Below are 15,118 nucleotides of genomic sequence, written 5' to 3' on the forward strand. Positions count from 1 at the left end.
CTTCCTGCTTTTAGAGAGCTCCTCACTCTCTGGTCCCCTCTCTAAACTACAGACCAGAATATTTAATTGCTTACCTGGATGTTGTCTTTTAGATGTATCAAGTACACTTCAAATTCAGTTTATCCCCAACCAGACTAGTGATTTTCTAGGACTCCAGATATGGACCATAATGCAGTGGGATTTAGTCAATGGATTTGGGACTTGTTCAGCCCCAGTTAAGAAAGGGAAACTAACTAATTTTTAAACGTATTTTTAAAATCTCATTTTGTAATTGCTTTCCATCTTTAGTGCAGTCTGATAAGAAAAGTTTTTGTATTTTTTGAGACCACCCTCATAGCCTAATAGTCATGTTTTTGCTTATGTTTCACAGATGCTTGTAAAGAAAGTTGAGGCGAATTGTGGTTTCCAAACATGATGACACCGTCACATTTACCTAGTCCCATGTGCTCTTCTTACAGTGTGATTGGCTGTGCTTTCACCTGGAGATGTGTGTATCTTTCTTCTCTTCATTTGAGCTAGGGGAGGGGTTTGTGGCTATGCTTGCTGACCAGTGAGTGCAGTGTAAATAGTGTTATGTGATTTTTAAGCCTGAGGCTTAAACAATACAGCATCTTCCTGTCTTTCTTGGAACTCTTGTCTTTGGAATTTAGTGCCATGTTTTGAAGATACCCAAGACATATGGGGAGGCTATGTGTGGGTATTCTAGCTGGTAGTCCAGCTATGGTCTTGGCTAACCCTCAACAATAGCTGGCAGATATGGGAAGGAATTAGCCTTCAGATGATTCTAGTCCCTAACTTTTAAGTCTTCCAGCTAAGGCCATGGGCATTGTAGCATGAAGAAAAATGGTCTTTCAGATTCTTGATCCATAGAAGCCTTGAGAGATAATAAATTATTTATTTAAGTTACTAATTTTTGAGCAGTTAGTTATGTAGCAATAGCTAACTTCAATTTTACCTAATATAAGTTTATTTCCATTAGGACTCTCATGATTCCAATTTGCGTGGTGTATGGTTTTTCATACTTTTCCTTTAAAGCCTTCTTCATGTTTAGATGTATTTCTTAAAACATCACATAGAAAGATATTTTTTAAAAAACCTGAGCTGGCATATTTTTAATTTTTAAAGATATTTAATCTGTTTGTTCTGTTTACTGATGTATTTAAACTTATTTGAAATACTTTTTTTTTTTTTTTTTACTTTATACTCACCTTGTTTTTCTTTGCTTCTTTCCCCCTTCCATTCTAGTATTCTCTGGAGAATTCACTTTATTTCATTTTATTTCCATCATTGATTTGGAAATTTCTATTCTTTTTTTTCTACTCTTGGTGATAACTCTTATGTGTTTTTAAATTAAAATAGAGAATACATACAAAATAATTTTTTTCTATTTCTTCAATCTTTTTCTCCACATTTTTATTGGTGCATCATATTTGTATAAGGGTGGGATTTGTTGTTACATATTTGTACAAAATAATTTTTGAAAATGTACATACATGCTTTAAAGAAAATGATAAACTGATCATCCCAATACCTTTTTCTAAGCCAAGAAAATAAAGCGTCATCATATTCCAAAATGCCCCCAGTGCTTCTCACCTATTACATCTCCTTTCAAGATTGCCTGAATTCTGTGTAAATAATTTCTTTGCTTTTTTTTCTTGCCATTCATGTTGAATTCTAAACTATATGGTATTTGTTTTTGCTTTTTTTTGAACGTTGTATACATAGAATAACATTATGTATGGCCCTCTATAATTTTTTTCTCTTACACCATTGATGCAGGTAATGGTTTCACTGATTTTTCAAATTTGTATAATATTCCATTGTATGAATCTTTAAAAATGTGTTTGTTGTACTGTTGACAGATCTTGAGTTGTTTTCAGCACTGTTTGCCATTCCAGCAAGACTTCTGTGAACATTCTTGTATGAATCTCTGTGAGCATTTGTGCTAGGGTTTTTGGCTTCACAGAGAAAGAAATGCTGGTTATCTTTAATAAGTGAATTAGCAGAGTAGCCAGTATCTTTAGCAACTTAATCATATCTCTCTTCCTCCTATTTATTCCCCCTTTCTTTGTTCCATATGATTGTGGCAAACCACACAGTTTCACTTTATTTGCAAACCCTAAATATTAGTTGTTATTATCATTGACTTCCCCCTTATTTACAACCAGGGATTAATAATTATTCAGCAATAATCATTATTTATTATTAAATTCACTAGATTTACCACCATGTTTGCCAGTTTCTCCGTTTTTCAATGGCTTCTATTCCCCACTCCTTCTGTGTGGGATCAGTTCCTTATTCATTTATGTCTTTTAGTATTTCTTTTAGCAAAGTAAACTATGTGAATGGTAACACTCCCCCCTCCACATAATATCCTTATGCCTGTGCCCTTTTGGAATGGTAAGTTTACCATGGGTATAGAATATTGGTTGAGCTTTTTTTCCCTTAGCACTTTGAACATGCTATTCCTTTGCTGCCCAGCTCTTACTTTTATGAATGCCATGATCTTTTGCAAGAAATCGTTTTTTTTTTCCCCTGTCTGGCTCTTCTATCTTTTATCTTTGGTATTTCTTGGCTTCATTCTGATGTATCTGAAGTGTGACATGCTTGTATTTATCTCATGGAGATCTTACTCTGCTTTTTTTAAAAAAAATTTTGTAGTTGTAGATGGACAACATTTGTTTATTTATTTTTGTATGCAGTGCTAAGTAAGGAACCCAGTGCCTCACACATGCTAGGCAAGTGCTCTGCCACTGGGCCCCAGCCCCAGCCCTTGGTATGTTTTTAAAGAGAAACCCTGTCTTCCATCCTCTCTGTTTATTTATTCATCACTAAATTTTGCTTAGCATATCTATGTGTTTGAAGTGGAAAGGGATTCAGCCTAATCTCCATGTTTCAGACAAAAACCATTTCTGATTTCACAAAGTATAATATCTTGCTATTTTATCTATTCTTTCACAAATTATTGCATCCCATGTACTAAGGGTGGAGAAATTTTTGATGCTTTTCCATGGAGAGGCCTTTTGTTCTGCATTAGTATTCTAAGATTTATATCATAGCCCATAAGTCTTACCTGTTCTTTGGTGGTCATGAATCAGGGATAATGAGTTCTTTGTTAGGATAGAGGAATATGGAGGGAAATAGCCCCATAAGAGCTAAAGCAGTCATTCAGGATATCGAAGGTATGTGTTGAGGGGGAAGAACCTTGGGAATAGAAAGGAGTATTTGGTCATTCTCAACTACTAATCCTTTAGGAGATGTTAGAATCTAGCTCAGAATGAGGTAAAGGGCATGTTCCAATTCTTCTCATAGAACTACCATATGAGTAATGTTGAGTCCCTATAGAATCTGCTTCTTCAAAGCTTAAGTTATTACTATTGCTTAACAGTATCATTTCACAGTTCATGTTGATATGTGAGTGGTCAGTTCATATAGCATATTTTGGTCAGGGAGCTGAAATTAACAAGGAGATATTTGATTGGAAATGTGAAGTAGCTTTCTGCTTTGCAAGTTTCTTTTGAGAGAAGACTGCACCCTACCTCGTGAAAGTATATTGTGCCTGCAAGCAGAGAGACCAGTGGCGAAGTCTAGACTGAAGGATCAGGCACCTCATATAAACTAAATAGGCTCCCCCAAATAAAACTTTTTCAGGGAAGTGGAAATGGAACATGTGAGGCGGATGCAAAATGAATAAGAAAATAAATGCTTGGTCAGATTACATGTACCATACTAATGTCTAGTTTGATTTTCATGTCTACACTTTGTAAACCATTCCTCTGTTGAGGTGTTCATGTCCTAAAAGATGTGACTGTAGATTTGTCTAGGTTTGTGTGACTCTGTTCTGGATAGAAGTGTGTACCCTCTTAACACCTCAGAGTGAGAATTAAACTTCAATACATGAAGCCTTAGAAGATACCATACCATATCCAAGCCATGAATAACTGTGTACCAGCCTATTTTCTATTACTAATAACATAATATCACAGACCAGACAAGTTATATAAAAATGTTTATTTTTCTCCCATATTTTGTATTGGTACATTATAGTCGTACATAATGGTGGGATTTGTTGTTACGTATTCATGCATGCACATGATATAATTTGGCCAATATCTTTCCCTAGTATTTCCTCTCCTCCCTCCCCTGGACCCTTTCTTCTACTCTACTTATCTCCCTTTGATATTTAAGCACAAGGTCAAAGGGCCACATCTGGCGATGGGCCTTTTTGCTGGCAGAGTTTGGAAGTTGTGTACAGCATCATATGGCAAGAGACAAGCAGTGCAAGTGTCTATGTATGTCTCTCTGGTCTCTCTTCCTCTTCTTATAAAACTATCAGATTCAGTCATGGAGTTTCTGCCCTAATAACCTTGTCTTACCCTAATGACTTTCCAAAGCTCCCACCTCTAAATACTATAAACAGTTTAAGTTTCCACCCTTTTAACACCTCAGAGTGGGGAATTAAACTTCAATACATGAAGCCTTAGAGGATTCTCATACCAAATCCAAGCCATAGCAGACTGTCTCTTATTGGTCTCTTGGGCAGGGGATATGAGGCAATATGGTTTATTTGATTAATGATTTTATCAATGGTTTATTTGATGGTTATTTGATACTACATACCATGAAACATGGAAATTCTATTTAGAAACATGGAAAGAAAACATTTTGTGTTTTACTTGTGAACTCCTCAGTTTTTTGTTTCTGTCTTTTTGTAGCTTTGAAACTCAGCAAAGAAGGGAAATCTATCCAGAACGGTCTGTAAAGGTAAGAGTATTTATTATATGGCCTTGACAAACATTGCCTTTACAACATTGATTTTTCTTTTATTCAGAGATTTAAACACTTGGATTAAAGATATAGCTGACAGGACAACTTCCTTAACCACCTGCTTGTCCTCCCTAATAGGCAAAAGTGCTGAGCAATAGTTAGCAGAGAACGAACGGGAGGAAATGAAATGATGTGCTGAGGGTAGCCAAATGCAGTGGTATGCTTGCTGACTTTGGCTTTCTTCTCAGCAGTTAAGACGTTCCGATGGAGCTAAGTTTACTAAGATTAATGCTAGATGGAAAAAGAATGCACTTGTTCCATTTCTGGTCAATAGTTAAATAAAACCAGCTGGCCAGATAAAGCATTTAAAATAAAATGCAGAGTGGCATTTCAATTGGGTTGGATGAAATTTATCATGAAAGTCAGTTGTGTAGTTGCCTGGTGGAGCTAGTATTGTAGAAAAGAGAAAGCCAGCCAGGTTGGTGTAGCTAATTGCATTCTACCCAGTCACTCTGGATCTTAAGTGAATTACAGGAAATGAACTTCCAAGTTTGAGCAATGGGAAAAATACCTATTCAGCCTTCTGTGAAACATTACCATTGAGTTGGTTTTTACATGGAAAATGTAATTGTTTCCTCTTTGCTAGGTGTATTTATAAGCACACCTCGGTACAGCAATGTTCTTTGATTCATTGTTTAATTTCTGTTCTGCATGAAGTATTTTAATTTAGAGAATTCATTGTGGGGAATTATAGGGCTGCCGTTTCATCAAGAGTCTTTGGTGGCCAGGGTGAAATATGCCATAATTTTACATTTGTCTTCATCATCAATTATGTTTTTGACAATTTTAGGTTTTTTTTCTGTCATTTTTATTACAGCAATCATGACCATGACCACTTTAGTTAAAAATGAAAAAAGCCATTTTGATTTACCTTATATTTTAAGTTTTTCCTAACTTTATGACAAATCTACTTCTGTTTGAGAGTAAAGAAGAATTTTATAGAGATATTGGAGAAACCCCCTTTTGAATAATCAAACTGTGAGTCACACAAACTCTCATTTTAAGAGTTTACTTTGGGAGGGCCAAAATCTGGTGCATAATAGTTGGTTCGTTTTGAATTTTTCTATAATTAGTAACTGGCTATTAATGTAGAAAATACTATCTTAAGAGGTAGATACTTATTTCTAACCATTTAGATTATGTATCTCTGGAAAATTGCACCACTTCTTGGAATAAAGCAGTACTTGGTAACTCCTAGAAATAAGTGCTCATGACATATTGGAGTTAATGGTGATGTAGACATCTTGAAAACTTTGTGGTCTTTATGAATAGCTATGGTACTCAAATTCCTCTTGGAGAGTGTTTTCACATTGACACATCTGTTTTCCCTACTTCAATGAAAATCCTTTGTTACCTTGGTACTCTTAAATCAGCCATGAGTTTAGTCTCCAGTTGGATATTAGACCACGGACAAATTATTCTCTCTCTTTGTATATCAGTTTCCTAATCTGTGAAATGGAGATAATAATGTTGTCTGCTACATGATTGTGTTAATTAAATGAGTTATTATGTGTCAAGGGCTTATAACATGATAAGTGGTTAGTAGATGTTAGCTGATGCTGCTCTTGTTAATATTACTATCATCATCATCATCATCATTATTAGCAGTAGCAGACCCAGAAGCATCCTTATGAATTTATTCAATAGATATTTTGAGAATTTTATTCTTTGTAGAAGCTTCAGGATAATGTTTCCAAAATGAGTTTTTTATTACCAAACAAGAGCAAATTCTACTTTATCTTTAGGAATCAAATGGAAAGGAACTTTCAGGTAATATGGGAAGTAAGACTTGTAGAGATGAAGAGTTCTCAGTTTGAAATTTTGTAGGCATCAAAGAAAACACCTTCTTTGGTTGTGTGAGGTCAACTATTAATGTAATTTTAGGAAATTATAGTCTTAAGAAATCCATGATCTGCTGCTAGTTAGATTCTTAAGAAAATTTTGAGGAAAGGCCTACCCTATATTTGTTTTCCCTTTATAGCACTTTTATTTCTTTTAGAGATGGTTAGTTTAGTGGAACTGTAATCAGAAGCTTAAACTTAGCCTAAAGGTTGGTGTATGACCTCAAGCTTGGTTAAGTGGATGTTCCTTCTTTGAATTTGGATCTTTAGCTAAAGGTTTCTTCTTTGTCCCAGATGGATACTCTGATCTGATAATATCCGCTATGAGATCCCTGTTTCCTGGCCTTTATGTCCATATTGGTTGTTAATGGTTTCCAAACTTATTTTCTAGTCTGCCATGGATTTGCCCTTTAACAGTCCTTTTTAAAATTAGCAAATCCGTTCCTGTTGCTTGCAACCACAGAACCATAGCTGAGAGAGTAGTTTATACACTAGTGAACTAGATTTAGAATAAATGGATATATTTGGAGGTTACTTTCTTCTGTTGTAAGTAGCTTAATTTTTTGCAATAGATTACTAAGAATGGAGAGTTCTCAATTAGACTTTTAAAAATGAGCTGTTTTGCTGTACTCCCTACTACTCCTGTATTTGGGACATAGAAATCACCCTTTACTGCTTCTCAAATTCTCAAAGAATATGTAACTATACAGGAGTGTGGCTGAAAGAGAGAAGCAAAACAGAGAAGATATACCTGTCAATTTTGGTGAACTTGGTCTTTTTGTGGCATGGGGATTATGAAGGGGCTGTGATTTTCTTATATTTGCTCCAGCATCCCCCAAACAATTATATTCTTTAAATAGTGTCCTAATTTCCCCCAAATTTTTATTTCTTTTGAATGTTTTTTCCTCCACTGAACACTTTATTTTTATGCTTTTATTAGTGCATTATAGTTGCATGTATAGTTGTGTTCATTTTGACATAATCTTCTTTGCATGGAATTTAATTTACTCCATTTCAGTCCTGGTGCTCCTACTACCTTCCCCCACGTCCCTGACCTGTTCCCCTTCTTCTATTCTACTAATTTTCTTCCACTCGTTTATTTATTTTTAATTGTGATCACCTTCTTTTTTTAAAAAATAATTTAAAATTATTTATTTTATCGATTCTTCTTAGTTATACATGATAGTAGAATCCATTTTGATAGTATTATACAAGCATAAGATGTATCTTATTTTAATCAGAACCCCATTCTTGTAAGTGGGCATAATTGTGGGGTTCACTTAGGTAATTTCATATGTGTACATAGGGAAATCATATTAGATTCATTCTATTGTCTTCATTTTATCTTTTTTTTTATTCTAATTTGTTATGTAAAACAGCAGAATGCATTACAATTCATATTACACCCAGAGAGCATAAATTTTCATATCTCTGATTGTACTCCAAGTAGAGTCACATTCCTTCCACTCTTTCCCGGTTGCTCTATCTAGAGTTCATCTAATCCATCTATGCTCCTCCCCACCAACCCTATTATGAATCAGCATCCTTATATAAGAGAAAACATTCGGCATTTGGTTTTGTGAAATTGGCTAACTTCACTTAGCATTATATTCTCCAGCTCCATACATTTACCTGCAAATGCCATGATTTTATTCTCTTTTAATGCTGAATAGTATTCCATTGTATATATATACCACAGTTTTTTTTTTAACCATTCATCAACTGAAGGGCATCTAGGTTGGTTCCACAGTTTAGCTATTGTGAATTGTGCTGCTATAAACATTGATGTGGTTGTGTCCCTATAGTTATGCTGTTTTTAAGTCCTTTTGGTATAGACCAAGGAGTGGGATAGCTGGGTCAAATGGTGGTTTCATTCCCAGTTTTCTGAGTATTCTCCAAACTGCTTTCCATATTGGCTGCACCAATTTTAAGTCCCACCAGCAATGTATGAGTGTGCCATTTCTCCCACATCCTCGCGCACACTTATTGTTGTTTGTGTTCTTAATAGCTGCCATTCTTACTGGAGTGAGATGAAACCTTAGAGTAGTTTTGATTTGCATTTCTATAATTGCTAGAGATGTTGAACATTATTCATATATCTGTTGATTGATTTTATAACATCTTCTGAGAGGTGTCTGTTCAGTTCCTTGGCCCATTTATTGATTGGGTTATTTGGTTTTGTGTGTGTGAGTGTGTGTAAAGTTTTTTGAGTTCTTTATATATCCTAGAGATTAGTACTCTATCTGATGTGCAAGTGGTAAAAATTTGCTCCCAAAATGTAGGCTCTCTATTCACCTCACTGATTATTTCCTTTGCTGAGAATCTTTTTAGTTTGAATCCATCCCATTTATTGATTCTTGATTTTAATTCTTGTGATATAGAAGTCTTACTACGGAGGTTGAGGCCTAATATGACATGTTGGAAAATTTGGGCCTACTTTTTCTTCTATTAGACGCAGGGTTTCTGGTTTAATTCCTAGGTCCTTGATCACTATGAATTGAGTTTTATTCATGGTGAGAGATAGGGGTTGAATTTCATTTTGTTGCAAATGGATTTCTAGTTTTCCCAGCACCATTGGTTAAAGAGGCTATCTTTTCTCCAATGTATGTTTTTGGTGACTTTGTCTAATACAAGACAACTATAGTTATGTGGGTTTGTCTCTATGTCCTCTATTCTGTACCATTGGTCTACCAGTCTATTTTGGTGCCAATACCATGCTGTTTTTATTACTATTTCTCTGAAGTATAGTTTAAGGTCTGGTATAGTGATGCCACTTGCTTCACTCTTGCTAAGGATTGCTTTAGCTATACTGGGTCTCTTATTTTTCCAGGTGAATTTCATGATTTCTTTTTCTATGATGAATGTCATTAGGATTTTGATTGGAATTGTATTAAATCTGTATAGTGCATTTGGTAGTATGGTTATTTTGATAATATTAATTCTACCTATCCAAGAACAAAGTAGATCTTTCCAACTTCTAAGGTCTTCTTTAATTTCTTTCTTTACTTTTCTATAGTTTTGTTGTAGAAGTCTTTTACCTCTTTCGTTAAGTTGATTCCCAAGTATTTTATTTTTTTGAGGCTACTCTAAGTGGGGTAGTTTTCCTCATATCCCTTTCAGAGGATTTTTTTACTGATATATAGAAATATAATTTATGGGTGTTGATTTTCTATCCTGCTACTTTGCTGAATGCATTGATTAGTTATAGAAGTTTTCTAGTGGAATTTTTTTGGTCTTTTAGATATAGAATCACATCACCAGCAAATATGCTAATTTGAGTTCTTCTTTTCCTATCTGTATCCATTTAATTTTTTTGTCTGTCTAATTGCTCTGGTGAGTGTTTCAAGAGCCATGTTAAATAGAAGTGGTGAAAGAGGGCATCCCTGTCTTGTTCCAGTTTTTAGAGGGAATGCTTTCAATTTTTCTCCATTTAGAATGATGTTGGTCAGTTTTAGCATATATAGCTTTTACAATGTTGAGATATGTTCCTATTATCCCTACTTTTTCTAGTGTTTTGAACATGAAGAGGTGCTTTTTCTGCATCTATTGAGATGATAATGATTCTTATCTTTAAGTCTATTGATGTGATGAATTACATTTATTGATTTCCTTATGTTGAATCAACCTTGCATCCCTGGGATGAACCCCACTTGATTGTGGTGCATTATCTTTTTGATATGCTTTTGTATTTGATTTGCCAGAATTTTATTGAGAATTTTTGCATCTATGTTCAGTAGAAATATTGGTCTGAAGTTTTCTTTCTTTGATGTGTCTTTGCCTGGTTTTGGAATATAGGCATCATAGAATGAGTCTAGAAGTGCTCCCTCTTTTTCTATTTCATAAAATAATTTGAGGAGTATTGGTATTAGTTCCTCATTAAAGGTTGAACTCAACTGTGTATCTGTCTGGTCCTGGGCTTTTCTTGATTGGTAGGCTTCTGATGGTGTCTTCTATTTCATTGCTTGAAATTGATCTGTCTAAATTGCATATATCATCCTGATTCAATTTGGGCAAATCATATGACTTTAGAAAGTTTTTGATGCCTTTCATATTTTCTTTTTTATTGGAGTACATTTTTTCAAAATAATTTCTGATTATCTTCTGTATTTCTATAGTGTCTGTTGTGGTATTTCCTTTTTCATCATGTATGTTAGTAATTTGAGTTTTATCTGTCCTTCTCTTCATTAGCATGGCTAAGGGTTTGCCAATTTTATTTATTTTTTCAAAGAACCAACTTTTTAATTGTTTTTTTTGTTTCAATTTCATTGATTTCAGCTCTGGTTTTAATTATTTCCTGTCTTCTACTGCTTTTTAAAAAATATATATTTTTTGGTTTTAGGTGGACACAATATTTTTTATTTTATATTTATGTGGTGCTGAGGATCGAACCCAGTGCCCTGTGCATGCCAGGCGAGCGCTCTACCACTGAGCCACAACCCCAGCCCTTCTAGTGCTTTTGGTGTTGATTTGTTTTTCTTTTTCTAGGGCTTTGAGATGTAATGTTAGGTCAATTATTGACTTTTTCTTCTTTTAAGGAATGAACTCCATGCAATGAACTTTCCTCTTAGTATTGCCTTCATAGTGTCCCAGAGGTTTTGATATGTTGTATCAGTGTTCTCATTTACCTCTGAGAACTTTTTAATTTCCTCCTTGATGTCTTTTGCAACCCATTGTTCATTCAGTAGCATATTGTTTAGTCTCCAGGTGTTGGAGTAGTTTCATTTATTTTATCATTGTTTTCTAGTTTCATTCCATTATGCAGGGTAGTATCTCTACTTTTTTGTATTTGGTAAGAGTTGCTTTGTAGTATAAGGTCTATTTTAGAGAATGATCCATGTACTTCTGAGAAGAATGTGTATTTGCTCATTGAAGGATGAAATATTCTATATGTATATATCAGTTATTGATTATATGTATTATGGAGTTCTATAGTTTCTTTGTTCAGCTTTTGTTTAGAAGTTCTATCCAATGGTGAAATACATGTGTTAAAATCAACTAGAATTATTGTGTTGTAGTCTATTTGATTCTTGAACTTGAGAAGAGTTGTTTGATGAACACTGATGCTGCATTGTTTGGAGTATATATATATTTATAATTGTTATGTCTTTTTGGTGTATGATTCCCTTGAGCAGTATGTAGTGTCCTTTTATATTCCTTTTGATTAACTTTAGCTTGAAGTCTACTTTGTTTGATATTTGGTGGAAAACCCTTCTTGCTTTCTTAGTCCATGTGAGTGTATGATTTTTCCCAACCTTTTACCTTCAGTCTGTGGATGTCTTTTTCTATGAGATGAATCTCTTGGAGGCAGTATATTGTTGGGTCTTTTCTTTTCTTTTTTTTTTTTTTTTGATCCAATCTGCTAGCCTATGTCTTTTGATTTATGAGTTTAGGCTATTAACATTCAGGGTTATTATTGAGACATGATTTGTATTCCCAGCCATTTTTATTTATTTGACTTGACTTGGTTTCTCCTTTGATTAGTTTTTCCTTAAGTGTAATACCTCCCTCTGCTCATTTATATCATTGTTTTCATTTCCTCTTCATGAACTATTTTGCCAAGGATGTTCTGTATGCAGGCTTTCTAGTTGTAAATTCTTTTAACTTTTGCTTATCATGAAAGATTTTTATTTCACCATCAAATCTAAAGCTTAATTTTGCTAGATATAAGATTCTTGGTTGGCATTCATTATCTTTCATAACTTGGTATATGTTGTTTAATGATCTCCTGGCTTTGAGGGCCTGGTTTGAAAAATCTGCTGAGATATGAATTGATCTCTCCCTCTATGTTGTCTGATTTCTCTCTCTTGTGGCCTTTAATATTCTATCCTTATTCTGTATCCTAGGCATTTTCATTATAATGTGCTTTGGTGTAGATCTGTTGTAATTTTGTACATTTGGCATCCTGTAAGCCTTTTGAATTTGATTTTCCAATTCATTCTTCATGCTTGGGAAATTTTCTGATATTATCTCAGTGAAGAGATTGTGCATTCCTTTGGTTTGAAACTCTGTGCTTTCTCCTATCCCAATAACTCTTAGATTTGGTTTTTCTTTTCTTTTTTTTTGAGAGAGAGAGAGAGAATTTTTTAATACTTATTTTTTAGTTTTTGGTGGACACAACATCTTTATTTTTTATTTTTATGTGGTACTGAGGATCGAACCCAGTGCCCTGCGCATGCCAGGCAAGCACGCTACCGCTTGAGCCACATCCTCAGCCCTCAGATTTGGTCTTTTGATGCTATTCCATAATTCTTGTATGTTTTGTTCATGGTTTCTTACTATCTTCACTATGTGGTCAACTTTATTTTCCAGATTATATACTTTGTCTTCATTATCTGATGTTCTGTCTTCCAAGTGATCTAGTTTGTTGGTGATGCTTTCTACTGAGTTTTTTATTTGTTTTGAAAATCCATTTCAAGGATTTCTGATTTTTTTCAGAGTTTCTATCTCTTTCTTGCTCTCCTATCTCTTTGTTGGAGTGATCAATTTTTGCTTGTATTTGCTCATTTAGGTCATTCTTTAATTCACAATCATTTTAATTATGAAAATTCTGAACTCCTTCTGACATTTCATCAATTTTGCTGTCCATGGGTTCTTTTATTGTAGTACCCTGGTTTGTTTGGGGCACTTTCCTGCCTTGTTTTTTCATGTTGTATTTGTGTCTTCCTTTTTGCTGTATGGATCTGAGATATTACAGTTTCTACACTGTAATCTTGTAGTATCCATGCAGATTATCTGTACCTCACGTTTATGTTGGGCTTCCAGACACTGCAGGTGTCCCTAGATGAATGCTACTTCAACTAAAGGTGGTGGCGGCAACAGTGGACTATAACTTGAGATAGCAGTGGAGGTGCCCCAAGATGGGTGCAAAGTCAGAGATGGGGCTGAAAGGATGGGCCTTACACTGTCTTTGGGATTCCTGCTCTGAGATGCAGCTGCTGCCAGGCCCTGTCTGTTGTCAAATGTTAAAGGCAACTGTGTGGGGAGGGCTATGGTGTTAGCTGCAGTGTCCCAAGTTGGAAGTGGGTTAGGCTTGGGCTCCCAGGTGTGGGGAGGGGGTGGCGGATGAGGACCTACTCTGGGGCTGGGTCCCATGCAGGTGTGCAGAAGCAATCCTGTGCTGGAGCCTGAGTACCTGCAGCTGTCTGCTGGTGGTGGGATGGGCCCAGGCCTTCCCTGGTCCTGGGTCTGGGGTGTGCCTGAGCTTTGGAGTGGGTCTTCTGGTCCGAAGATGTGGTCCTGTGCAGGAGCCTGAGCTCTGGTGAGTGTCTACTGGCAGTGGGATGGACCAGGCCTTCCCTGGGCCTGGGTACCATGAAGATTGATGGAGACGGATCTAGAAACACCTTCTTTTTGACGATATATAAAATGTGATTTACTAAAAACTCCATTCTTTTGTCCCTGACATTATTTGTGATTTTTTGAGAATGGAATGGGCAACTGTTCTCTATTTTCCTTTTTGTCTTGTTTGTTGACTACTTCTGGGTTCTGTGCAAAGCCTGGAAAAAAAGCTGGTTAATGATTTTTTTTCACAGGGACGTCAATTTTATTCTTCTACTGTGAATAAGTAGCAAGACAGCATTCAATGGTGGAAAGAACTGGAGTATTAGGAAGCATACCTTCTGGTTTTGGTTCTGCCACTCTCTGGCTTTGCGACTCTGGGCAAGGTTCCTTTTTCCTTAAGGTCTCAGATTCCTCATCTGTAAAGTCAGGATAATGCCTGCCCTGTGTACTTCATAGGACTGTTTTGAGGATCACATAAATATAATATATATACAAGTGCTTATCAAATTATCAAGTGTTACATGATATCAGGTATGATTGACTATTTCATACTTATTTTCTAAACAGATGAAAAACTGGGGAGCTTATTTTATGAGACTGAGTACAAGAAAGAGGTAAATTAACAACAACTCTGCATAGTGCTTGTGTTTGATATTCTTTGTTCCCTGTGCTTTTCTCTATATAGAGCTGTGTGTCCTAGGAGGCTAAGCTCTGTTCTAGCATCTCCTGGGCTCCATTGATCACTAGTTTTTCATTACAGTTCCAGTAGGAAATACTGGATGACGATGTGGGAATGCAAAATTGGAATTATTTCCTGACTATGGGTTGGCAATGGCTATGCTTCTCTAAAGGAAGGCCACAGTACCTGCCCAGGGCCCCTCTTCTGCAGGTGCAGCCCTTTCTGCTATCTGGTATTTGCTTCCCCCCTTTGCACATTTACAGTTCACAGTTACAATTTTTGCTAATTTCAGGGTACTAGACCAATTTTTAATGGTTTCTCTTAACCCTGTAATTATGGTCTCCTCTGGGTGACCTTAAGTTACACTGGATGAAGGTACCATCTCCTTCCTGCTGCAACCTTGATTTTACAATGGAGGTTCTCTCTTTATCTTCTTTTTTGCCATCCTTAATTCAATTCTACAGATATTTTAAGGAGATATATATAGTGT

At 35.6% G+C, this 15,118-nt stretch overlaps 1 protein-coding gene across 1 annotated transcript in view; it reads left to right on the forward strand.

Moving 5' to 3' along the window:
- Positions 1-15,118, forward strand: part of LOC144373626 (uncharacterized) — a 192,162-nt gene that overhangs the window by 88,080 nt on the left and 88,964 nt on the right. Inside the window, exon 3 of the mRNA XM_078036672.1 lies at positions 4,716-4,764. Within this exon, the coding sequence (XP_077892798.1) occupies positions 4,716-4,764 (49 nt within the window). The remainder of the gene's footprint in view (positions 1-4,715; positions 4,765-15,118) is intronic.

This window comes from Ictidomys tridecemlineatus, unplaced genomic scaffold (genome assembly GCF_052094955.1).
Source record: "Ictidomys tridecemlineatus isolate mIctTri1 unplaced genomic scaffold, mIctTri1.hap1 Scaffold_45, whole genome shotgun sequence".
NCBI classification, from domain to species: Eukaryota; Metazoa; Chordata; class Mammalia; order Rodentia; family Sciuridae; genus Ictidomys; species Ictidomys tridecemlineatus.